We start from the raw sequence: 26789 nt of genomic DNA on the forward strand, positions 1-26789 counted from the left end.
GTCTATATGTGCTATTTTTAATTCTCATTAAGGTCCCCAAGGTGCGGCRGAGCCCAGCGTGGCGTTGGAGGGCGGCGTGTGGACGTGCCCGGAGGCGCCGGGGCCTCGCGCTGCTGCCGGGGCCTCGCGCTGCCGCCTTCCCCGCGGCTCCATTTCTTGCGGTTCGCGGGCCGGAGGCCACGGTGCGGGGCTTGCGTGCCGTCCCCCCGGCGGGGCCCACCTGCCTGATGTCAACATGTCGGTGGGTGAGGCCGGGGGAGGAATGTGCCGCTCCCAGCCCGGCTCAGGTAATTAATCCCGGCAACTGACAGGTGGCAACAGGCGGCCTTTGGTTGCGGCGCTCTCCCGGGGAAAAGCGCTCCGAGGAAGGATTTTAGCAGCTCGGCGGCGCGAGTCGTGTGCGGCGGGCGAGCGCTGGGGCCCGCCGTCGGGCGCGGGGGAGAGAGGCCGCCCGAGGGGAGTCTTTGGCCCCTTGCGGTTTGCTGCCTGCCTTGGAAGATGCAAACAAATCCTAGTTCCTCCCAAAGGAGGGAAATGAAGTGTTTTCTCTTTGCCAGGGGCAGCGATTTGAAAGAAGTGGGCATTGCTCACAGACCGTGCTTGTGTGGCAGATGCTTAGCCAGGGTCTCATAAGCCAGTGTGACAGGTCTGGGCACACGTGAGACGAGTGCCCCCTCAACCTGCCTGTGGGCTCGGCTGTTCAAGTGTCCAAGGGCATCCCCAGCAGCAAAGTGGTCGATCACCCTGTCCTCTGGTGCCCGCTGAGGCGAGGACTTGTCCAGCCCAGAGCTGCAACAGATCAGTGGCTGAGCAAGAGTGTTTTAATCTGAGCTCAAGCTCTAAATCTGGTGGGATAACTGCCTCTCTGTAGCGCTGCTAGGAAAACTCATTTTGGATTTCCTTGTTGAGCACTCTTGGAATACAGATCAATTCCCAAGGGTGCTTGTGCATGCASATACATGTCTGGTGCCCACTCTCAATATCAACAGTTAAATTACCATTTGTCCAAACAAAACCACTAAGGGTATGTGGATAAATCATGATTTTATTCCGAATGGGCAATTTCCTTTCTCCCTCCTGCTTTCTGAACTTAATGAATAAGCCTTATGGCAGTTATGATCTGTTTCCGAGTGACTCTCCTTATTCTCATCTGTGAATACTTCCTAAATGACCTTTTTCCTTTTGTAACTTTTTGGGAGAAAGAAGGGGGAAATATCTTCCCCCTCCCTTCCAGGAGCTTGATAGGGCAGAACTTGCAGGTGACCGATGGCTTTTCAAGAGTCACGAATCCAAAGTTTAACTGAGTTGAGGTAGAACGTGACTCTCTGAAAGAAGCTTGCAAAACCCTTTAAAGCCTTGTTGATCTGAGCAGAAGGGGCTCAGAGCTGTCGTGCTCATAAGCCAGACTCGGGATTGCCTTCAAGATGATGTTCGTTCACATTCCCAGAGCTGGCTGAACCCCACTCCTTTCAAGGACTTAGGGGGTCATAATCCCTTAGCTAGATCAGATGCTAGAAGAGATAACAGAGGTAGATTTCCAAAGGAGTAATTAGCGGGGGGGTTGTTGCTGCATTAGAGTTTTGAAAGGGAAACAAGCACTTGGTGCAAAGCCAGTGCAGCTTGTATGGCACAAAAAGAGCATGCACTTCCAGCACAGTTCTTTCCTTCCTTGCAAAAATGTTTCATCTGAGAGGTGAAAAGTGTTTTGTTTTTTCTCCTAGCCCCATTGCTGACAGTCTTTCTGGAGAAGGGGCTTGCAGAGGAGTCAGGCAGGTGTTGCCTCATGGTAGCTGGCGTGTGTGTGTGTTTATTGAGGTACCAAATTACAAGCCAGGGTGCCAAGAGCGGGTAATACAGTATGTCTGCACAGGCAGGTGGGGAGGGCAGGGCAGCAGGCACTGCAATTTTTTTCCTTTCCTTTTAAAAACATATTATTAAGGAAAAAAAGCGAAATTCACTGTTCTTAGCAATCCCTTGATGTCTGTTTATTTGAACATGACATTCAGCACTTGAGCCCCAAAGTCTGAGCCAACCATTTTTCTTCTCCCTTCCAGGAGTGTAATACAGGGCTGGGCTGTGCTCTTTTGTTTTAAATAACTTTCTGCTCTGTACCTCTACCAGAAGTGCTGCTCTGTGCTCCTCAGGCACTTGGCGCAGCTTTTGTTCCTGCTGCTAGATAAATGACTCTAGTCATSTCACTAAATGACAGACTCGTTTACTGGATCAAGCACTTTGGGTATTTTTCTTCCTAATTAATTCCATCAGCCTACTCAACCAGTTAACAGGAATGTGTTGATTAACAGTCATGCTCTGGATTTGTAAAATATCTGAAATGAATTGAGTTGCATTTTGAAGAGCTATAGATAGAAATTAATTTCCTCTTGGAAATTTCACTTTAGTGCAAAATGTTAGCTCTGCATTTTTTGTGTGTGCGCTATCGGTAGTTTCTGAATCATGTTTCTCCTCAGATAGTAGCATAAAGATGCCGAATTAAATCCTAATTTCAGTCTCCTGACCACGTGCTGGGAATTGCTGATGTCTTGTCCTGAACGAGATGAGTGCCTGCAAGTTGATATAGTGAAGTCATGGGCAGGCGGACATCGCTTTTTGCAGAGTTGGAGCGTTTTAGGAACCGTTTGCAAGAGGGACGATTCTCACTTGCAGGCATTCTCTGAATGCACAGACAGCGTCTGCCTCAGTTTTCTCTAAGGCTTATTTGCTTTGAAATCTATATACAATATCCTGTCTTACTCCCTGGACATAGCAATTGTCACTGATCCAGTATGAAGTTGCCGTGACCTAGTTGTTCGCCTCTATTTATGCCAATAACTTGTTGAGTATCAGGTTACCCATGGGCGAAGTTGATGGGACGGGAAACTCRAGCCCTTCACTGTCTGACAGCAGGTACCCCCACAGACAGATTTACACCGGTCTTAAATGACCGGCCCCTTGGTGGCTTCACGCTTTCGGGTTGCTTTGCCTGGGGTACGTTTGAAATCTCTGCCAAGCCGCAATATTCCTGGACCCTGATCCCTCCGTAGTGTCCAGGAGAGTTGGATTCCTCTTGCAGTTGAATAATGAAAGGGCTACACAGCCCTCCTGTTGTCTTGTTCTCAGCGCTGGTTTGCCTTTCTGTGCCAGGTACTGCTGCTTGCCACCCTGTGCCCTAGTCTCTCCTGGGGTGAGATGAGCAGTGCTTGCCATGGTGGGCTTCAGGGTGTCCTGTTTCTCTGGTGTCCCAGTCAAGCCAACTACTCCTGACCACCCTCCCTAAGGCTCTCAGRCCCTGAGTTTTGGGGACAGATACTTTTTTCAATTGTTTTTTATTTATTTATTGGTTGTTTAGGCCTGCTTTATCATAATCTGCTTGCCCTTGGCTACTTGCCTTCTGGGAATTCCAAGCACAGGTCCAGCACCTTCCTTACTCCAGCCCCACAGTGGGCTGTTGTAACTTGAAGGGTTTGACAGTCGGACTGCCTGGCTGAAAAAGGCAGAAAAAGAAACTAACTTCCTCCTTAAGCAGTGATTTTTATTACCTCCACCCCCATGCATATCTAATTTTCTGTCTCTGAAGACACTAGACCTAAAATTACAGGCGATGTTGCCTCACAACAGCACTCACGATCCCTGACCTCGGCTGATGCAAGGGGTGTATCTCCTTCCATTTGTTCAATTCCCCGCATGCCTGTAGCTACCGGACACGTTCACAACTCAGTGTGGTTTGTGCCCTCACTGAACCATTCCACTTCCATATTTACGCTTTCATTCCAGCCYGCTGTGTTGAGACTCCCTGCTTCTTTTCACTCCGATGACATTAAGATATCTAAACAATTTGATGGCTTTCTGAAGCTTTATGTGCTTGAAACTATAGCAATGCATGTTGGGGGAAAAGAAAATCACTTTTTCTCCTTCTTACAAAYATAAAGGGTTCTTCATCACTCAAGAAGCAGAAAAAGGTGACATAGTGAGCTCATACTTACCTTAGTAAGTATGTTTCTTCATTAAAAAACAATAAGGAATTTCAGGTTCAAGATATGTCTGATATAAATCACCATCTAGATCTGTTTCGCAACTTTTTTTGTAATTGTTTGGCATGTTACCCATTTCCGCAGGCTGGGTAAATCCTACTTGGGTTTAATCCCTAGCCTGCAGGCACATAAAATACATTGCACAATTTGGTCTTTGCATTTGAAATATATATATATTTTTCTTAACTTGGAATACCTCTAGCATCTCCTCTGCCATATGGCAGAATGGTGGTGAGTGAGGAAGCTTGTCTTATTTTAATCCCCCTCTCCTCCCCAGTGTCTTTTCCCAACTTTGCTTTTCCTGTGCTTTGCAATGTGTACACTTTGAAATGCAAATAATCAGTGAATATTGCTTGCTAATCCTTCTGTTGCCACGTCACCTGCCACCCACCCGTGCATGTGCCAGCTCTTCCTATGCTAGCAGGGTGGATGGCCAAGTTGGGCTTTCAACCTGTATGAACCTGTTGGTGCTTTGTTTGAACAGTTGGGACTGGTTCTATAGCAGCCTCGGCTGCTAAAGACGTTCTGAAGAAAACAACCACCTTGGGGCTTTCACTTTTCTTTCTCTGTAAGAGCCAGAGAGATGGAAGTGAGGAAATGCCAGCAATTCTTGTGGGCTAAGYGGTTAGCTAGAGTTATTGGGAGAGCTCTGTGCTCATGAGTCTCTGAACACCAAGAGAAAATCAAGTACTTTTGGAGTGATGTGTTGACTAAAACTGCCTTGTATTGAGCGGTCTTTGCAGCAAAGGAGACTGGAGAGCCCTTCCACAGGGGATATCCAGAAAAATGGGTTCAAGTGGCAGCATATCCAACCACATAGAGTCTCCTTGTGACTGTTCTTGTTAAGTTCTTGTTACTTGTTTCAATTAGGCTTTTTCAAGAGAAACGAATGATTTCAGTGATCAAATGGTTTGCTAAGTAAAGGTTTCCAGATGGAACTGGACTTYAGGATAATGTTGCACCAGTGCCTGAGGTCTGAATGCCCTGAAATGGAAGAGGGAGTTTAACATGTTCTTYGTTAGCACAGTGGCTATGAGTGTCTTGTTCTACTCAAGGATGTCTGTTGCAAATCCAAGGATTGTGACCATCTCGTCTGTGACCTGTCGCCTGGCTTCTGCTCCAGGTCCTATCAGTGATCTGGTCCTTCATCTGTTTTACTTTTTCTGAGCCTTTAATTTCTGCTTTCTCGAGCATAATGCTCTGAGTTTAGAAGTGGGGAGATTGCTGTAAAGGAATCGGCAGAGACATGAGAAGCCTTTAAAAGGGGAAAAACATAAAATTTGGCACAAATCTGCTTTGGTGGTCTCGTTTTTCAAGTACTACCCATTTCTAGATGATCTTTTTCATCCCATGGCAAAAATAGGAGGACTTGGTACAAAATGGAATGAGCAACTTGAAATCTAAGTTGTTTTTAGGGCTTCAGGTAATATATGTGATATGGGTGGGAAACAAATATCTTGTAAGGTACAAGGTACAAGACAAATATCTTGTCTGTAGGAAAACTAAGTTTTAGATTTATGCTCCACTATTCTAAAACTGAAAGACCTGTTTTTGGTTTTGTTTCCCAGTCTCACTCCCAACCTGCTTGTCTGAAGGCGCAGCTGTTGCGGGAACAAGTGCAATGAGCACATTCAGCAAYGGTGCATTCAGCGACGTGCATAAACCCATCTCCATCCCTCTGGCCTGCYGCCGTTTCTTCTGCACATCCTGATTCTCTCTTGCTCTTCTTACCCTGCTCTAGTATTCCACTGAACTGAAGAAGCTGTACTGCCAGATCGCCAAGACATGTCCCATTCAGATCAAAGTGATGACCCCACCTCCCCAGGGRGCCGTAATCCGGGCTATGCCAGTCTACAAGAAAGCGGAGCACGTCACCGAAGTGGTCAAACGCTGCCCAAACCACGAGCTGAGCCGGGAGTTCAACGAGGGTAAGGAGAGCAGTTGGTCCTTGGCTGATGAGTGGCCAGGGCAGGGGTTCACAGTTGTATCTGCAAACCTGGAGTGAGGCTCCAGGTTGTGGAGCAGGCCTATTCCCTACCGAAACTTCTATATTAGGCTGCAGGTGACCTTGTATTTGTTTCCAGCTATAGTGGAAACGCTCGTAAGGAGTCTGGAAGCAGTCTTCTTGCCGTGTCCTGTGTAACTTATTGTTTGCTGTGCTTCCCGGGAAGCTATTCCTGTGGAAGCAGGTCCTTGAGAAGAAAGGATCACAGTAAGCCTCRTGTTTGCCCACGCTGGATGATGTCCTCATGGCGGGCAGTGTCCTTCTGGCTCAGGCAACCTTTCCCTGTTCCACTTTTGCTCCCTTGAAGAGAAGCAGCTGTTCCTCTACTGAGGAATGAGCTTCCATGTTGCTGGGACAGGGATCTAGTAACAGGATGCAATATCATCTCAGATCTGTAATCCATGCCTCAAAGACAGAGAGGCTGTTTATCTCTAGCAGGATAACGCCAAGTGCCAGCATCAACTGCAGGCAGCCTTCCTGTACATTTAACACTAATGGGTCACTATTCATGCTCTTAATCTTTACTTCTCCTCATATTAGTGAACCAGCAGCTGTTTAAAAAAAAAAAAAAAAAAAAATTCCCAGGGTGTTTGGCAAATTCATGGGCTGGGCTACATTTTGCCCGGCCATGTAAGTTCACATAAGTTCATATGAGCATATGTTTTATTCCACGTGCATTATTTATCTCCTACTGTTTAAAAAAAAAAAAAGTGCTGTTGGTGTCAGTTAGCAGGATGTCTCAGGAGACTCGATCTCTTTGCTGGTTACAGTGCAGTCAGCTAAACAAGCCCTGGAATATGTAAGGCCTTGGGAACTGAAAATCGGGGTAAGACAGTTCTTTGAAATAATCCTTTTTATTAGAAAGTGTTTTTCTGACAGAGCTGCTTCTGAGAGTTGATACTTGAGCGTTCAGTGACAAAGTTTTAAGGGGGAAGTATAATTAAAACCCTGAATTCTTTGACATGATTCTGTCTCTACTAGTGTGCTATACCTGAGTAAGAAAGCAAGAAGCACGAAGCGAATTAAGTAGATGGACCGAAAGCAGCTTATTTTCCCTGGAATATAGTTGTGTGTTCTTCCAGCACTGATGAAGTAAACTTTATTTTTTGAATCATCGGAAAGGGGCTTAGAAACAAAGATGGTCATGTTCCCTTCTGCTGCTGCTGTAAGCAAGCATGATATTAAAGTTGACTAATAATTAAATGTTATTTCTCTCTCCTTGATTTTTTTTTTTCCCTTATTGTCCTTTGGATCAAGAGTGGTGGGAGGGAGCAGAAGAGGGTGGGCTAGTCGACTGGATAGAAGTAGGAGTTGAGCCTTGAAAGAATTTGCTGTGGGAAGGGGCTTTCCATTCATATAAAACTCCACATGGACTTACTGTAAGAGTTGCTCTGAGCTACCACTCAGCTGACTTCTGGGCTTACTTGGCCCAGTAACTTGAGATATCCAAGTTCAGGCTATCTTTCAGGTTTCCAACAKGGGCTTGAGAGAGTCTGTGGTCCCTTTGCTATCTGCAAATCCATTTTGCTGAGAAGTCTATCTTGTTTTTTGCCTCCTTCCCCTTGCAGGGCAGATTGCACCTCCCAGCCACCTGATCAGAGTGGAAGGGAACAGTCATGCCCAGTATGTAGAAGACCCCATCACAGGAAGGCAGAGCGTGCTGGTTCCCTATGAGCCACCTCAGGTAGGTTGTGAGCCTAAAGCAGTGGCTAGCCTGGGAGGGGAATTTGGAAGAATGAGCTCATGTTCTCATCCAMTCCTCATCACAATAAATCCCTTCCTCTGTGTCTGAAAGACTTTTAAGTGACCTCTTCCCCATTTAAGAGCGGGAGCACTTTTTTTTTAAGAAAGTCTTGTGGTTGGGACTCACTTCATGCTAGTTGTGGGAGTGGATGTGATTTTAGGGAAAGCTTGGAAAAGGGGCTTTCCATCCACAATCTCTTCATCTACTTTTCTGTGTTTAGGTTGGTACGGAATTCACGACAGTCTTGTACAACTTCATGTGCAACAGCAGCTGCGTAGGAGGGATGAACCGTCGCCCAATCCTCATCATCGTGACGTTGGAGACCAGAGAGTAAGTAGTGCATCAGTTGCCCCCTGCTTGCCCTCTGGCTTTCTGGCTACAATTCTGCTCTGAGCAGCGTTGCAAGGTGCTTGGGGAGAGTGTGATGGAAGGGGCTATAGGATATTTCCAAATTACTATGGGCAAGAGTTCCTGGAATGACCTGACTAGGATATGGGAGATGATTTGGATCTGTCTGAGCATCGTCTGRTTTGAATCACTCAGACTCTGCCCTTTGGTCTCTCCATTACTTGGAGGAGGTGGTAAGGATTTTCTTGATATGTACAATTCAACAAAGTGTTTAACAGTCCCATGAGTATTGTTACTTAACCATCTGTGACTAGTTGGATACCTTGCTGCCATGTCTGCCAGGCAGAGGGCTTTCTACCTCTTGCTTTCATGTAACAAGATTRTCTGAAACAGGAGGTGTAGGAAGATGGTTGTTAGGCTCTCTTCCAGCCTCCAGTTTAGGTGTCACCCCTCCCATAGGTAGGTAACATGTAGGAGGATCACGTGGGGGCCATGCTGAGACCAGGTTCATTGTGAATACCTCTTATACTGACTATTAGGTCAACCCATACATGTGGCTGTTATTTACAGGATATATCTAAGGTGGCCAGCTAGGATCTGGCCACGAGCTTGACCTGTTGCATGAGCTTGAGGATAYAGAGGAGGTTGCCAGGCCATGTCTGAGCTTCGAGTTGACACTYCTTTTTTCTGTTTTTTTTCCCAGTGGGCAAGTCTTGGGCCGCCGATGTTTTGAAGCCCGCATTTGCGCTTGCCCAGGCCGAGATCGGAAGGCGGATGAGGACAGCATCCGAAAGCAGCAAGTCTCTGACAGCACAAAGAATGGTGATGGTACGAAGCGCCGTAAGTAGCTGGCAGAGCTGGGCAGATCGCAGACCATGCTGTCACAGGGTGCAGGTGTGACCCCGGTGCTTGCGGCAGTGGAGGTGGAGCTGTGCATGGGCTTGGAGGCAAGAGGGTTTGTGCATTCTCCCAGGGCGAACCAATCTGAAAAATGGTCTGGTGCTTGATTCCTCGAGGTGCTGAGTGCAGCTGGCTGTTCACAAAATGACATTTGGCCATCTCATTTGACATGACTCCCTTGCAGTGCTGCCTGAAGTAATTAACTGTTTCAGGTAGCCTGATCGGTGGTGGCTGGAGAGGGTGTTTATTGCCATCCTCAGGTTACATGAACAGGACTCTAACCACTTCTGCACTCCCACTGCTTGTTTAGGAGTGTGCTCTGCCTTCAGTCCGTGCCCCATATCATGGCACATCTTTCAGTCACAGGCATCTTGATTAAGACTCTGTATAAACCRTACTGCATGTCTGAGGTGCAAGTTGCCTCTTTCTATGCTTTGAGGAGTAAATCTACTTGTATGACTTGTGGAAACTCAGCTTTGGTTTCTACTATATTCACAGTAACAGTACTAGGCTGCACAGAAAGGCAACAGGGCCTTAACAGAAGGTAAACTGGAGGACTTTGTTTCTGCAGTAGATCCAGCTGGCTTGCTTCCTCTTGCCTTCCTTAAGTGGGATTGCTGATTGCTGTCAGCTGGCAAGTATGGCAACACAAGTTCCCTAGCTTTCATGGAAAGGACCTGTACTTGCACCTGATCTGATCTGCTGGGGTTTGGCTAATTTTGTAGCACTTCTTTGCTGATTTAATTCTCCATAAACCAAATCACCCAATGTACATAGGTCACTCATGCATTGCGGGGTCAGAYGCTAAAGCACAATTCTGGAGTGACTCAGGCAGAGACCCTTTCAGAGCATTGTAGATTAGAGCCAGCCATGAACCTGATAGATTGTCTGTTTTAATGGGACACTTGGGATTTCTCTTTCAGCTTTTCGACAAGGTACTCATGGCATACAGATGACATCTATCAAAAAAAGGCGTTCTCCTGATGATGAGCTCTTATACTTGCCGGTAAGAACTCTGTATTTTTGCTCTTRCCTCATGTTTAGTGTTTTTTTAGTCCCTTGAGGCAAGCCAGCTGCTGATCAATACCTCAGAGGGAACAACAGTGTTAGTGTACGTGGTTGGGGTGTACAGATTGCCTGTTCCTCAGCTAACTATTTGAAAGGCATATTCCAAACAGAAAACATGAAAATATGAAAATATCATTGGCTGTGGACTGAAAGCAGCTTGTGCAAAACACCTGAAAGAGAGGGGGGGAAAAAAAAAACCCTTAAGGATCAGTCTATACTAGCAGGAGAATGGTCTTTGAAACTTAGCTGGGTGCCTTCTCTCTCATTTTTGAGACTGTGGCAATTCAACTTGCTCTAGAGATAATTGGCTGAGAACTGTTTTCTTGGGGAAGATGAATATTTCTGTAGCTCTTAGGTGTGTTATGCTCAAATTGGGGAGAATGACTGACATGAACTAATGCTGTAGTAAATATAGAATCAGAAAGTGCTAGAAGGATCTGTAAAGGTCCATTTTGCTGCTTCCTCATGTGCTGTGTTTAGTTGGACCTTGATGCCTCTGGATTTAGATCTGCCTCTTCCTCTAACACCCAAATTCAGGTACACTTTTCTGCAAGGTATGTGAAATTCAGCACCAGATCTACTTATGTCTGAATTAGATGAGGATTTTTTCTGTCTAACAGAWTGGATGAGAACAGTTTTTGGTGGGTATAGATTTACATCAAGGCAAATGACAACCCCAACACATTCATTACCCTGCAGTGTCAGATTATCAACTCTTCAAAATTATCTGCTTACCTCTAGCACACAGCTTAGCAGTTTTATTGCTTATGCAGAGGGTATAAACAGAGTATTTGCATTCTGCTTTGGTGTTGTTTATTTAAAACTGACTGAGGTGGCTGTCAGTCTGGATACAGTCCTTTAAGGGTTTTCTTTTACTCCCCTCACTCATGCTTTTCTCCTCCCTTGATCCAGGTGAGGGGACGAGAGACGTATGAAATGTTGCTGAAGATCAAAGAGTCCTTGGAACTTATGCAGTACCTACCCCAGCACACGATTGAGACTTACAGGCAGCAGCAGCAACAGCAGCACCAGCACTTGCTCCAGAAGCAGTGAGTATGAGTGTGTTTGCAGTGACCTTTGCAGAGAGGATGGTGGAGAAGGAAGAGGAGAGAGACACAGAAAGCTTCTGCACAGCTATGCAGATGCCCAACTGTGGTTAAGCAAGGGCCAAAAGCTCTGAGCTTATTGCATTGGCAAAATCCTTTCTGACAGTGCAGTGTGGAGCTGTTTGGTAATTGTTTTTCAGAGGTAGTAGAAATCCATGGTAGGAGGTAGATCAAAGCCAAATTGCTGGTCCAATACTTKAATCTCAAACTCAGAATTTCTGGGGTTTGTAACCTGCCTTTGTATGCATAGTAGAACAAACCAATCCTTCTTCCAGAAATGCAAGTCCTGGCAACTTTCAGGATTTTACTACCATATCTAGCCTTTTATGATAGACAATTCGACTTTTCGTCTTGCAAGACGTGTGAGGAAAGGTGGAATGCCTCATTTCTGCTTTCCAACTGGAGCCCTGAGCTTGGTATCCAAAGAGCTCCATCTTGATGGAGCTGAGGGAGCTCCATCAGCCAGCCTGCAGACAGAAACCTGGTGAGCATTTGACTGAGCTGAGAAGCTCAAGATGAAGCATTCTCTCTTTTTCCATCTGCTGCCTGTGGAAAAGGGTGTCCATATCTCCTCCTTGGAATCTATTGGAATGCTTTGCCAAGACCATGTGGAGCTGGGAGTGTGAGCCCCAGCGGGGCCATTTGCTGCTGGTACGCTGCTGCTTTGACGCTGTTGGAGGGCAGGTGCCTGGCTCTGGAGTAGGAATACTATAGGTTCCCGAGTTATAAAACTGGAAGTTGAAGACTTTTGAATAGGGAATAGAAAATTGAATAGAGAATGAGGACAAAATGTGTAAGTTCTGCTCCCCATGCTTTGGAGTTACAGAAACTGGGTCAGAGAATGATTTCTCAGAGCATAAGCAGTGCCATTCATGGGACTTTCTTCACCTGCAGTATCAGGTGACAGAAAGCAGCAGTGCAGGCCACAGGTAGCCACCAACGGTAGTGCTTAGGATCTCAGTCATGCCTGCTGCTAAGCTTGCTCCTCAGGAGCCTGTGGGTATAATTCATTCCTTTGCAGAGGTTAGCACAAGGCCAAGGCACCACATAAGACCCACTTGAGCCTGTAGGGATTTATTTTGATGCCTTGGCCTTGTCTCAGGACTTCTGCAATACCACGGCCTTGTGCCAGGCCTCTACATGTGTTCACATTGCAACCTGTATGTTTTTTAGTGTCAGCTGGTGGATTGTAGAGATGTTAAAGCCTTGTGCTGAAATGACTGGAGCATCCAGGATGATTTTTGAGGCACTTAAAAAGGATGAGTTTCAGTCATCTGTGCAGTTTATATACTTAACTTGTATTCACAGTGCCTAGCAGCTAGTAGCCTTTGTGCACTCCATTGCCTGTCTTCAAAACTCCACCTGAACTACAGACACTTCAGCTCAGAAATGGTTTTGTAAGCAGAAGGGGCACCAGCAGATGACAACTTTCATTTGATCAGTTACTTTGCCATAATTACTGTTTTCATTCTTCCTGTATCAATAGGATGAGATCCTGGCAACTAAGGCTGGTACTTGTTACCTTCAAGATCAGCGAGCACGAATGCAGCCATTTTATTAATGAAACTTCTTTTGACATGTCTACTGGCACTGGTCCAGTTACACTCCATTTTTTGCCCAGCTGCTGAGTGCTGAGATACTAGGGAGAAAGATTAAGAGGTTTTTAAGGGTGCCAGGGAGGGAAAAAATGCCTGAGTGTTTGTCCAGGGCTACTGCAGTTGTCTCTGCCAACAGCCTTGCCTCCAAGTAGGGTCCTCCTCTGCTGAAACACAAGTTCAGTCATCGGCTTCTTGGGTCCTAAGCATAAGATCAGGAAAGGAAGATATTTCATAGGAATAGTCCTGGAAAGGGGAAATGTTGCATGCAAGCGGTTAAGCTAAATGTGCGCTGTGCATCTGGTGGGAGATGTTCTACCAAACTCGGAAGCACACTGGCCGCTTTGCGGGTCTATTCTGGTTTAAAAAGAAAATGCTTTCAGTTCATGAACTGGGCTTTACTTTCAAAACTGTGTCTCACTTTGCATTCATTTAGAGTGTACATTAAAGGAGAGCTACAGAAATGCATGTTCAGTGACCAAAGTCCCCATATATAGGAGAATCTCCAGGTTTAAAGAGGGTTCTCTGGGACCTGGATATTTGCAAGTTGCTTTTGGCTGTATATTCTCAAAATGGAGCAGCATCCCTGCATGCTTCATGGTCAAGCCTAGATAGAGATGTTGTTTAATGTTTCATTTGCTTGACTTTTCAAAGCAATAGTTAACATAAAGCTAAGTAGATGTGTGGGGGAGAGTTTCCCTTCAATTCTTATAGCATGAAAAGCTTCATCTTTGAAGAGTAGGAAAGGGAAGGATGAGGTTATTGTACTGTAAGGAAGAGAAAAAATAAATAAAACCTGTCACATAGGAAATCAACAGTATAAATGCCTTTATTCACATACACAGCAGCATCAGGTGTGGTAGGCTAGCAGATGTAATTGTCCTACTGTTTTGGAATGTGGAAGACAAAGATGGTGACAATCAAAAAGCTTTTTGCCCCATAAGATGATGAAATAATACCTCAGTGTGTACACATGGTGCCAGACCACATCTTTCTCTGTCTCATCTCCTCTCTTTGCTTGTTTCCTTGTGCATGACTTTCTCTTACTGTAATGCCTGATACCTTCATGATCATAGTGGGAAGAATTTTAGCTGCAGTTGCTGTTCTTACTTTTCCACTGCCCACTATTTGGGCCTGTATCTAAATAGTGACACATGCCTGCCTTTAGAAGACTTCCTTTTACTGGTCTGCCACTCTTAAAATGTGGTCTTGGCAGAGAGCTACTTGCTTCGAGCGGGAAGCAAGAAGGCAGTTTCCTCTATATTGTAATATGAGAGGGGGAAGTCTGTTCAAAATTGTGGTATGAGACATACTTACCCTCAGTATTCGTAGGGAATATGTGCCCCCTTTCTAAGGGTTTCACTGGAAAGCACTTTAACAGGTTTAATAAAACTCTGTGATGGAAAACACTGTTTTCATAACAGTTTCCACTTGCATTGGTCATAGCATGATTGCAGGGATATTAGTCTTCCACAGTCTGCGCAGAGGGCGGCTCTTATATCAGCAGGGCCTACTGGCTGCCTTGAGTCTAATAAGCAGTGCAGCTCATTATCCAAATGAGGGAATTAACCTTGCAAGCAAGGTGTGACAGAGCAGAACTATCCGGTGCCTGGAGCCCTCCATCTGAGATGGGAGCTTGCAAGGATCCGTGTGCTTGCAGGGAAGGGGTTGGTGGGGAAGGTGCTTTTCTTAACTCCTCCATCTAACTATTCTCAGCTTCTCTGTGGAAGTTAATAGTTGTTTTTGCATGGTTTGGTTTGGTGTTGTAGTGCTGTGCTTGCATGCGTTGTAGACTCCAGGCATGTGGATGATGTTCTCGCTAGGGAATTTCTGAGATGAAAGTAAGCAAGAAAGTGTGGGGTTAGTTGTGTGCAAATGTGGTGTTCACTGTGCTGGCTCTGAGCGTGCAGCATCTTCTGCCTCAGCTGACAGCCCCAGGGACTGCTCAACTTTGCTGTGCAGAGTCCCTTGGCTTTGCAAGGTGGTAGTAATTAGATACAATCATTACAGCCCTTTTGCAGTAAGCACTATTTTCTCTGCATAGCATCAGCTTCTGTGTTTTTCCTGGGTAACTAGTTTGAAAAGGACTCAACAGAAGCTGCCTCTCTCCTTTTCCCATTTGGCTAAGTCTGTTTTTCCTATTCTGTTTGTTCAACCCACTAAGAGTGGCTGGAAACCCTGTCAGAATACTACTTGCAGTGTGAGACTGGGACAGGAATCTGAATTTCATAACAACTGGGTGCTATTCCCTTTCTTGCTAATCACTTGTACCTGGGACTTTCCAGCTTCATAGATTTCCCTGTTACATACCCTTTTTGTAGGTACTAAGGCACCTGCTTTCCCCCTCCAAGTCTGTACTGTGATCATGAAGGTGGAAAGTGACTATTTCTCTCTTGGTTGTTGATAAGGGGTCCCTTACATTTATCTTCTCTTCTCTCTGGTTCCTTCTCTACAGTCTCCTTTCGGCCTGCTTCAGGACTGAACTCACGGACTCAAGGAGAGAACCTCCCAAACAGACCGATGCCATCCTAAAACATTCCAGCCCCCCAAACCCATCAGTATATCCCTAAGTCAAGCTGGTGGGATTAGTTAACCCAGCTCATGGGACTAGAAACAGCCTGATAGAAACAGTAAACAGAATAATCTCCTGAAGGGACTCAAACTTTGCAAAAACAAGAGACACTTCTACAGATCACTTAGCTGTAGTGGTAGCATTGGGAGGTCTGGAACCACAATGTTGTCTTTCTCGGTGTAACTTTTTCTTCTCATTTTTGTAACCTGTTGATGTTCTTTCCTGTTACTTCTGTATGTGTGAAACTCAACAGAGTTTCTCTGAGCAGGTCTCAATTTTAAAATGCCTCTTGTTTAAATTAAAAATGTATTCGTGGGCTGGGGGGATAGATGGTGGGCTGTGTTTTAATGATAGTCAGTTGGGCCTGTTTTAATGCTGGTCATGCAGTAATAATGCAAATATTTCTACTGCTGGACAGAGGGAGGTGATAATTATATTAACTGGTACTGGTAAGAAATCAGATTTTTTTTGCCTGTAGAAATGCTCTCTGATTTATGATTTTCCCCATCCTTAATTCTAATCGTGAAGAGTCTGATCAAAAACCCCTCCAACTATAGGAAGAACTGTGTGGCCTTTTCTGACTTTGTACCATCACTRGATGAATCCACCTTTGCTGAAGTTGGAAAGGTTGGTCCTCCTCACTCTTGGATTTCAGCCAAGCCCTGCCAGTGGTGGACTGAGATGCATGAGATGAATAAGAGTGGAGCCTTTGAGTGATGACATCCATGGAACTCGCGTGTGACCTGGTCCCCTGTTCCTTTGCAGCTGAGGGTGTCAAGGGCAGACTGTCCATACTGTCTCATTGCCCTGCCTGTGAAAAGGAGGTGGAGCTTGCCACTTGTCTTGCAGACTTTCAATAGTAAATGTTACTTAAGAGTATTCAACCCTTACTGGGTTTTACRCAGTCACTAGAGACCCCACATTTCAAAGGGAAACAGTGCCAGCATATGTAGCAATTGACTTGGCCAACTGACCTTAAACCGTGCTCATTTTGTCCATTAATCCTGCAACCAATGACTGTTGGTTTTGCTTTTTGTCTCTACGTGTATGTCCTGGCTTAGCGATTCCTGCACATTTGGCTTTCTCAGGAAAGACTTGTAAACCCTGGTACCCTTCGTATCAAAATCTGCCTCTAAAAGCTTTTCATATGGGGCTTGACAAGGTGGATTTGAACCCTTTGAAAACTTGATTTGTAAGTGCCAAGTCTAGACTAGCAGGAAAGAGGAATGATCAACAGGGAAGCAGAACACTGGAATTAATCCTGGCATTGCTGGCCATGGCTCTAGGTGCAGGTACTGGAGGTAASGGAGGAGCTAAGGGAGGAGCTAACTGAGGGCATGTATGGTGCCTGTTGTGGTTTTCTTCCGTAAAAGGAACTCGGCCACTGTCACGTGAGGACAGCCCTACACTTCACTGTGGTGAAGTGTCCTTCAACCCATGATCTCAGGCAGCGTCTTGCCTGGGGCACCCTCTGATGTTCACAACTGCAGAAAATAGAACTGCAAAGAGGCTACTGAAGAGGCACTTCAGAAGGAAGGGTGCTCTGTGCAAGGTGGTTTTGGTCCAGTTCAGCTCTGGTTGTGGACCAGAGTTTGGATGTAAATGGCAGTGCTCAGCAACTGCTAAGAAGTTCTGTGTGGTGGCTGGATAGATCCTGAGGGGAACGTCTGTGCCTACAGCACAATCCACGCTGGATTCCCTTGGGGCAGATCTACACCCGCCTCTAATTCTGATGCCCTCGCATGCTTGGTGCAGCCTGAAGAAAAGGTGCCTTTCAAAAGCACAATGGGCTTCCCGGCCACCCACTGAGGGGGAAAAGCCTGATGCACAGTGAAAGACTCTTATCTCCGAACATCACCTCATCTGCTTCCAGGCAGCAGAGCTGTGCTTTAAGCAGGTGATGACTCGCACTAATACATCTTTTGGGAGCCATATTCCATCTCTGAATATCTCCTTTGTCATCTTAGCAAGACTTGTTCTACCAGGGAGGCTGATGAAGAGAGACAAAAAAAATTGTGAATAAAAATAACTACTTAAGCACTAGCATGGACTTTTTCATATGCTTCYAGCATATGTAACTTGTGTCAAGTTAGCCAAATGAAATACTTCTACTCTTTGCCTGGAAGCTCCAGGAGGTACTTTTCAGATGACAAACAAGATAAAATTTGCTCCCTTTCTTTATATATGGGAGAAGAAAGGCAATGCTCATCCTTTCCTTGTGAGAGCTGAGATGATGAACTCCAAAAGCAACACAGATGCAGGATTATACTTAGCACCATTAGTCTTCTGATGAAGATTCACTTCTGGATTTTGGTCTTGTCTGCTTTTGGATGACACCATGGAAATACTGGGATAGGGGCAATAATTCTTTGTATAAAGAATTGCTTTAGAGCCTGTCCACCAGCAGATTCAAAGGGGCAACCTACCAGAATATGAGACATCCACAGTCCCCACTAAGGAGGTTTCCACTCAACTAGTTCGTTTGGTCTGATGTATGGGAAATCTCTTGAATCATCATGAGTGGTACCAAGTGAGTTTGAAAAAAAGGTTGGAGCCCTCTGGTATCTAGAATGGCATCACCTCTAAGAGGGCGATGATYTATGAACCTGGTATTGATAGTGACTTGTTGAGCTCTCCAGCTGTGAGGTGGTTACCTAAGAAGATAMAGGTTTTTTTCCTAGTAAAACACCTGGAGTTGGAAGTAATTAGTGGGCCCTTTTAATCTGTTCTCTGCAGACAAAGGCAAAAAAACTTTTTCCAGCTGTCTTGTTATTGCTTCTCTGTCATCACTGGTGCTTCAGAAAAGTAAATCTTTTTTTCTTTCAAGGAGTAACTAGGCAGGTTAACTAAGCATTATCAGTCAGTCAAGTACTATCAGCCAGTRTTATAGTTCCATTACCTGGAGGGCACATTGCATCCACTGCAGTCTTGGGAAATTCCATCCCTGAAATCTGTGTGGATTCATTATCTCCACCCTTGTCCCTGTGCTGTAGTCAGGGCTCTATTGGACTCTTCCTCTGTGTGCAACCARTTGGTGACAAACTCTACAAAACGCTTTAGTGGTTGAAAAAATGCCCTGTTCTCTACTTTAAAAGAGCATCTGTGTCTCTACTTTTTAGTATCCTGTTTTGTGGTTCTTTAAGCTGGTAAGTGGAATTGCACAGCATCTCTGACACTTAAAAATGTCATGACTGAGGGTGACTCAGATGCCAGGTTCATGCTGCCTGGTGGACACTCCTGTTTGAAAAACCGCTGTCACTGGGCACATAGACCACATGTGAACATAGGATTTGGTCCTTATTGCATCGCTGCAGCCACTCTAAGGAAAGGTATAGACGGTTTCAGACACCTTCCGTACTCTTTGGGTCTCTTTGCATTGCAGCTGCCTTGAAGTCTTCAGGGATAGCAAACCGTAGGCACAGTGTTTGGGTGAAATTTTAAACCCTCTGTGCCTATGCTGACCTGTTCTTGCRCTTACTGATCCTTTGATGTATTTTGTACTACGGCTACTTTGAGGGTGCTCTCATCTAATGTGAGTGAGGACTCTAGGACTTGTCTACTCCATCAGGTAATTGGTCTATCCAAGCAGTTTCCTACCTCTGGTGAAGGACTGATATCCAGTAATCTGGGAAAGTGCAGAAGTGTGCAAGGTAACCTGTAAACTGAGCTGTGCTTCATATGTRGGAGAGGAAATTCCTTCTTGACCTCTTGAGATGATTCCTGTATGCCTTGAAGCATGAGAGTTGATTGCCCTCATGAGTTTGCATAAGTACAAACATTACTGACAAAATAATTGCATAGTCTCTTGAAGGGAGAAAAATCAATTGCAGAATGTGACTCGGTGCCTTTGGTATCAGACTATTCCAAGAAGTATAATAATCTCTTAATTGAAGTCCTTATAGCTTGATATTAAAATGCATTTCATTGGCATTGGTATCMAAGAAATATTAATGCTCCTACTTCTAATCTTGAGACATAGTAAGCATAATTTTAATAAAAATCACTGTGCATGAYGTTCTTATACCTGTTTAAAAAAAAAAAGCAATTTTTAATGAATCCTCAAAAAAGTAGTCTGTGTGTTTAGTACCACAAATAGTTTATCGTGTTTCTGAAGCTGTTTTATTGATGTGTGACGTTAATTTTCAATAAAATTTTGCATCTTGGTTTATCGTTGGACTTTTCTTTGGCTGGATGGAATTCTACAGACTGTTTACATATCTACTTATGTGATGAAATGCTTCTGTTGAAATGTGTATGTTTATGAACAAAATGTTTTTGTTTCTTGTTTTGTTTGCTTCATCATGATTATCTCAGTAGAGCTGATGTTTCTTATGAGAAAAGAATGGAATCCTTAAGCAATGAGTGAGCGTATGCATTCATGTTGTACAACGTGGGGTGCTTGGCTTTTGACTTGTTGTCTGTTGAGGTACACTGCAGTGGTCTGGTCTCAAGATCACTGTTAAAGGCACAGAGAGCAGAGCTGAGCTTGCTTCTGACCCCTTTGGAAAGTGCTCTTGTGTATGAGTAGACATCCACAAAAAAATCTCTTTATAATCATAAACTCGAGAAATGAAACCTGTCTTGAGCTTAAACAGTGGAAACAAACCCTTTTCTGGAAGTCTCTTTTGACTTCGTTAGGGATTTTACTCTAGGGAAGTGTTGTATGTGGTGACCTCCTCACTTGCATACTCCAAAATTTTGTCCTAAGAGTCTCTGTAGTTGGGCATTAATTTTGACTGAAGCTCAGTTAGGATAGGTGCCTGGACCTGGAAGGTGGAAATACCAACTTAGCTCTTAAATCCAGAGGCCTCGTTGGCCTCTTCAGGGMAGTGTCAACCTGAGTTGAATTTCATGGCTCGTCTTCATTTTTATAATTGGGGAATTGAAACCTCAACTCTGAATGAAGCCCTTCACCCTGAAAAGCTGGGCCTGAACTTTGTGGCTCGGTTTCCTTTGGGAGTTGCTGCCGTCRTTAATATTAATTTGTGTAGCTGCTTGTGCTTTCCACTTCCTTGAGTCTGAAGTTTGCTGGATCTTGTCCTGAATCTTTACTGCCAAAGGACAGTTCACACCCTTCTGCACCTCCTGTAATTGTGTAATTAGGTAACATTTCTTCAGGGCCTTAGATACTCTAGCCTGTTACCATAGATGTTTTCTCCACCCAAAGTTGCAAATCTTAAAAGTGCAGGAAGCCGGAGACTATGTAATTRTATGAAACTTGACCTTGGGTGCTGAAGGTTTTAATAAATTATCCGGGAATAAGTCTTTTCTTTACACTTATTTTAAGTAACAACTATTCTGTTTGCATAGAAGGAAAGCCGGTTCGCAGGAATCTGTGTAACCAGTTATGCCAAGCTGAGTAAATTTCCCAACGGGAAACAATAAGGGAATGTGCCCTGTAATACTCACCGCAGGGTCACTGCGAGACAGCAGAGCAAACGCTTGGGCTCGGTCGCTTGCGAGGGTCTGTCTCGCTTGGGAACAGTGCCCGTTTTCCCGAGCACTTCTGCACAGCCTTGCAGATGCCACCGGAGTGCCGGGGCTCAGCAGTATCAGTCTGCAGAGAGAAAACACTCTTGTGACCTGGCAGCGTTCTGCCAATTGCACTGCTAGCCCTGCTTTAATGAGCATTTTTGCACATTCCAGAGAAGGGCCAACTCCAGACGGGATGCCGCAGTGGTAAGGCGATCCGGGCCCGGAGCTGCCATTCACGAGCAGTCGGGTCTGGGCGCTGCGGATCCGCTTACACGGCGGGATCGCAGCTGGGGCTGGCGAGGGCAGGGCCGAGCGCGTGAGCGAGCCGCCCTCGCCACGTCCCTGCGCCAGAAATGCTGCATGGAGCTTGGGGCTGTCTGGACATGACGGCTCGCGCACGAATCTGATATTGGTCACAAGCAGCCTGCAGTATTCGGATACCGAGTCGTCCTTAATGTCAGCAAAGCTGTGTGCGTGTCCTGTGTGGCTCTGATCACTTCGGTAGCTTTCTGCAAGAAATAGGGAGCCAGTTATGAAGAAGGAGCTTCTGGCTGTTACGTGTGTCAGGACTGCTGTTTATATACACGTGGGAATGTGAATATATACATCTGGCTATGTGAATAAATAGGAATTTTGGCAAAACAAGATAACTATAACCTACAGTCAGATATTTGGGCATAGTTAGCATGGCTTAAGTAACTTCAGTTCTTTCTTATGATAGGAAAGCTCCTTTGATCAGAAAGAGAGCTTAACTTAAAAAATAGTATTTAAGTTTTAGTTTTTATTTAATTTTTTAAATATTTTCAGTATTTTGCAGTTATTTGCTTGCTCTGTATATGTTCTTTTTCCTAACTGAAAATGGTCTTTAGGACCTTAAGGATAACAAAGAAAAAGTGAAGCTGCCCTTTGTCAGTGTCTTGCAACTTCTTTAATTCTCCGCATTTCTGTGAAAATGTTTAGTTCCTAGTGATGTCCTTTCTAATGATTTTTAGCTGTGACACTCCTATAGGGCCAGTAGTTTCGCTAGCAATAGTTTACCACTGCACCAAACAGAAAATACAGCCCTTTTGGATGTACTCTCCTTTCCACCAAATGCTGAGACTYATGTCCTAACATCTCCTTGGTTTGCAGGACCTCCATGCAGTCGCAGTCATCCTACGGTTCCAACTCGCCACCGCTCAGCAAAATGAACAGCATGAACAAACTGCCCTCCGTCAGCCAGCTGATGAACCCCCAGCAGCGCAACGCCCTCACCCCAACCACCATCCCCGACGGCATGGGAACCAACAGTAAGAAACCCTCCCTGCTGCTTCTCTTATTCTGTGCTTGCTCCTTCTCTGGAGAAGAGCTTTGAGTCTCGGAGGCACCAGGCCAGTGGCTAACACAAGTCTAGGCAGCCTTGAACAACTCGCAGCAACAAGGCTGGGAATCTGGAGAGCCAAATATTGCTCCCTGTTGAGCTGCAGAGCAACTTCCTTGCCCTCTTCAGGCTCGAGCTTTCTGCTCTGAGCCTTGCAGAGGCAAAGGTGTGAACAGAGCTGCTCCCTCCTGCAAATCTGACTGACTGCACAGTCATCTGTCTTTCAAACCTTGTTCCTTCCTTTTCCAAGAGAGGCAATGCAAATGTTGGCAAACATTTTCTTTCCCCTTGGTTCAATTAAGACACAATTTCAAAGGAAATATCTGCAGCTTGTAGCAATTTAACCTCTTCCTCCTGGCTGCTGAAGAGTGCCTGGCAGCTCTGTAAATCCAGGATGACAGACATGATTCAGGGGTCTGAGTTTTTTGAGAGCGCTGAGCTCTGACTTACACCTGTTGCTGATCCCCTGTGGGTGCTTGGTGTCTCTGAAAACAAAGCTGTTTGCTTTCTGTATTGAGTTACCCTGCTGGCTCTGTCCTGYTCCTGTTCTGCAGCACAGAAAGCTGAGACGCAGTCAATTTGCTGGAGTTTGTGATGATGAGCCTGTTTGTAACAGAAGATAACACAGGGAATCAGGCAAAGGGGAGCGTTACCTACAGTTCCTCCAGTGAGAAGAGAACTTCTCAAGGACTTTTGTCCTAAGGTGTTTGCTGGGGTCCCTGATTTGAATTGCTTGTGCTCTCAGGAGTGATTTTTTTAGGCTGCTTTGGCTGTAGGGTGAGCAGGCCACATCTTAGCACTGGGGATGAACTGGTGGTGCTGGAMTCCTTGGTAACAATGTGCTCCTTCTGCTTTTCTCCTCTAGTTCCCATGATGGGCACCCACATGGCCATGACCAGCGACATGAATGGCCTGAGCCCCACGCAGGCGCTGCCGCCTCCCCTCTCCATGCCTTCAACGTCCCACTGCACCCCCCCTCCTCCATACCCCACAGACTGCAGCATTGTCAGGTGAGCAGGAGCAGGCTGCCAAGACACCTCTCTTACCCAGGGAGAACAGAGACCTTTCACGAGTGCCTGGTCCCCTGCACTCTGCTCTCGCGCTGTTTTTCCTGGAGTGCTGGAATTCAGCCTTTTGTGACAGTCCCGTGGCCAGCAACCGCTGAGCACTGGGCCTCAACCCTCTACCCGTGATCAGCTGAGAGAAACAGGGATGTTAGGGCTAACAGGAAGACGAGGGCCCTCAGGATGTGCTGAGGGAGTGCAGCACTAGGCCAGGAAGACTTGCAGGGAGTGGTGGCTTCCCCCTGTGCCATCTCTCTGTAGCTCCCCAACAAACTCTGGCAGGAGTCCAGAAGTACAGCCAGCCTCCCTAGGCATAGTCTCTCTGCCTGCCCTCCTTGAAATTAAACAGGCTGGCAGAAGCTCCCCTGAAAGAGGAGTATTTTACACTTAGGGAGAAGCATGCTATTGTGGGGTGCTTCTGTGTGTGATGTATCTGATCCCCAGCTCAACTTGGTGAAACCCTCTACCCACACAGCAGGCTGCCCTGGGCCCAACTGCCTTCTCAGGGAACTACCTCAGTAACCTGACAGGAGGGCCCTCRGGAGCCTTTCTGCCCCAAGATCTTCAGCTTTCTACTGGTGTGAGATGCTGCCATGAGGGTTGTCTGCTAGGAGCCAAACTGAGACTCCCTCACTTGTTTCACGTGGCAACGACATGGCTTATTGGCCTGGGATATCTTGGAGAAGGTCAAGCCAWGGGTAAAAGCTTTGTTTTCTGTTGCTGCAGGTTGGCTGAGTGTTTGGTTTTTCTGTGGTTTGGGCTGTTGCAGCCAGGGTGATCCTTTTTTCTCTCTCCTTCCTTCCTTCCTCCTCTGCAGCTTCTTAGCGAGGCTGGGCTGCTCCTCCTGTGTGGATTATTTCACGACCCAAGGGCTGACCACCATCTATCAGATTGAGCATTACTCCATGGATGTAAGTAACTCCTCACCATTTCCTTTGTTTGCACTGTTGGCCCTGCTGTAGGAACTGACCTGAAAATCCAGACTCAGTATTTTTTTGTTTTTAAATACATGACTATTTCAGACTAAGGGTGTCATGCACTTGTTCCAAGGTAAAGAGTGGCAGGAGTCTCTGCCAGGACACAGTTACAACTGCCTTGCCTGGTATAGAGTGAGTGTGGCTCCCTCCACCAGCTCCTTTTTAGCCCCAGAAGTGGCCTCAGCCCACAAGCCTGTTGACTCTGCAAGGCTTGGTTTCAGTTTACAAAGCTCTGAAACACCTAACTTGCCTGCAGACAAGTAGCTGTTCATAAGTGGTCTGCATTTTCCTTCCCTGCTTCTATTTTCTAGCCTTACCTTAATGAGCTTCCYTTGCTACTGGTATCTCAGTCCAGCTCTCCTTGCATGGCTTCTGCAGCAGGGTTGCTTTCTTCTGTACCATTGCTCTCTCCAGAAYAGGCCGTCCCTTTTTGTCCCAAGACTTTGCAAGGCTGTGGTACTTCTGTTTCCTAGGCTGGGCTGCCTTACTTCTGCTGCTTGTTGTAATTAAAAGAAGCTGACCCAAATTAATCAAAGCTGATAGCTATTTTTTCTTTTTTTTTTTTAGAAGCCAGTACCACATTTCCCAGTTAGATAAATGATGCCCTGAGGTACTATACCTGTAGAGATGATAAAGAGTCTCAGACTTCAAGTATTCTGATGTTAGATTTCTGTCTTAAATTTTGTTTGTGTTCAGGTAATTAAGGCAATTGCTATACAGTCAGGCTAAGAGTTTTGAGTCCRGGAGCCCAAATTTTAATTCTAAAAACCTTTTGGAGACTTTGAAGTAAGCATTGAAGTTTTCAAAGCCGTAGGACTTCTGCAGCCCAGCGTTACTCACTGTAGACATATAGCAGAACTCACCAAGGCTGTTTTTGGAGGCTTTGCTGTCTGTTTTAAAGTCTGTCTTTAGGCCCCAGGGTCTTCTGCATGAACATGTTCCGTGTTCCTTCAATATGGTCCTCACGTCATCCATTCTTGTTGCCTTAGCTATGTGYGCTTGTTGAAAAGCGGTGAGCTAGTGAGCCACCACTGTCAGTTTGCTGTTTATCTTCTTATATAGCACATCATGGCCACCTGTGTTTTGACAGGGGTTTTCATGAGTGCTTGCATGGTGGCCTAGAGACCACTTCTACCAGAGCCGAGACCCCCTGGAGTTCCCAGGGATTGCCCTGTTAAGCCCTCCTCCTTGCCTTGCAGGATCTGGTGAGCCTCAAGATCCCGGAGCAGTTCCGCCATGCCATCTGGAAAGGCATCCTGGACCACCGGCAGCTCCATGACTTCTCCTCCCCTCCCCACCTCCTGCGCACGCCGAGCGGCGCCTCCACGGTCAGCGTGGGCTCCAGCGAGACCCGCGGGGAGCGGGTCATCGACGCGGTGCGCTTCACGCTCCGGCAGACCATTTCCTTCCCGCCCCGCGACGAGTGGAACGACTTCAACTTCGACATGGATGCCCGGCGCAACAAACAGCAACGCATCAAGGAGGAAGGGGAGTGAGCCCCGCGCGCCCCGCTCCACCCCGCCTCGGCCACAGACTGCTCAGCCCTCCGTGCGTCTTCATCCTGCTTGGTACTGCACCCCACAAGAAGGGCGGAGAGAGCCTTCTTACTCAGTCGTGCTAGTTAAGCCTTTAATCCTGTCTAGGCCATGTCCTTGGACTCGTGACCTCCATCGCAGCTCTTGCAAGGGAGAGAGCCGAGCGGAGGGGGAAGGCGGGTGGGGGTTCCTTGAAAGCCGTTGGCCTTCTCAAGAAGGCGTTGTCCTTGTCTTGGGTTTTCCTTTGGGGAGAGGGCTTCTTTTCTTGACTCTTGAATCCTCGCGCACCTTGCAGGTGTCTTGACCTGCAAACTGTCTCTCTCGTCCAGCAATTCTGCTTTGAAAAGCAGGAAAGTTTAAAAAAAATACCAAAAAAACAACAAAATTGTGGAAAAAAAAAAACAAAAAAAAAAACCAAAAAAACCCTAAGCTGACAATTCATCAGAAAAAAATAAATGGGAATCAGTCTGTTGAACATTGCACTTAAACAGCGTCTTCCCACAGAGCTGAATGCTCTGCTCATGTGTAATATTCTCCAGCGGAGACAGCACATGCACTTTGCTGGATAGGCCAGCGCTTACAGCCACCTGCAGCCCCTTTTTTTCCCCTCTGCATTTGCCTTCTCTGGGGGAAAAAGATGCCTTTTGCTCTCTCTTCTCTTGGTTGAATGTACATTTATGTGTATATCCTGGTTTGCTGGTTTCAGGATATAAACAAAACGCTGGTGATTGCCCTGACTTATTTGCCCCCTACCCAACCTTAGACATTTTGTACTACTACAACTACTACTACCACAACTTAAGCTAAAGAAATAGGATTTATCACACATGCAGCCTGGTTAGTTTAGCATAAGAAAGCCAGGATCTGTCTGGATGCTACTCTCCGGTTGGCACAGATTTCTAGGGCTTGAGTTGTCTTAGACCCAGGCAATCCTTTATTTAGACCATGTTAGACTGGTTCCTGCTAAGGAAAGTAAAGACGGATGCAACTGTCTTTAGATGCATCTCCAATA

The 26789-nt window shown here is 46.0% G+C and overlaps 1 protein-coding gene across 2 annotated transcripts in view; it reads left to right on the top strand.

Moving 5' to 3' along the window:
• The window catches only part of TP63 (tumor protein p63), a 100067-nt gene extending 73911 nt beyond the window's left edge, over positions 1-26156 (top strand). Inside the window, exons 5-14 of one of the 2 annotated variants that reach the window (XM_026045294.1) lie at positions 5770-5956; positions 7602-7717; positions 7998-8107; positions 8829-8965; positions 9949-10031; positions 11006-11142; positions 21973-22130; positions 23067-23211; positions 24083-24176; positions 25442-26156. In XM_026045294.1, coding sequence (XP_025901079.1) covers positions 5770-5956; positions 7602-7717; positions 7998-8107; positions 8829-8965; positions 9949-10031; positions 11006-11142; positions 21973-22130; positions 23067-23211; positions 24083-24176; positions 25442-25738 — 1464 coding nt within the window. In that variant the 3' untranslated portion in view covers positions 25739-26156. Of the gene's footprint in view, positions 1-5769; positions 5957-7601; positions 7718-7997; positions 8108-8828; positions 8966-9948; positions 10032-11005; positions 11143-15249; positions 15720-21972; positions 22131-23066; positions 23212-24082; positions 24177-25441 lie in introns of those variants that run through there. The other variant, XM_026045293.1, reaches the window with a different exon arrangement.
• The last annotated feature ends 633 nt before the right edge of the window (positions 26157-26789 follow it).

Source organism: Nothoprocta perdicaria, unplaced genomic scaffold (genome assembly GCF_003342845.1).
Source record: "Nothoprocta perdicaria isolate Ctin4 unplaced genomic scaffold, notPer1 scaffold_4, whole genome shotgun sequence".
Taxonomy (NCBI): domain Eukaryota; kingdom Metazoa; phylum Chordata; class Aves; order Tinamiformes; family Tinamidae; genus Nothoprocta; species Nothoprocta perdicaria.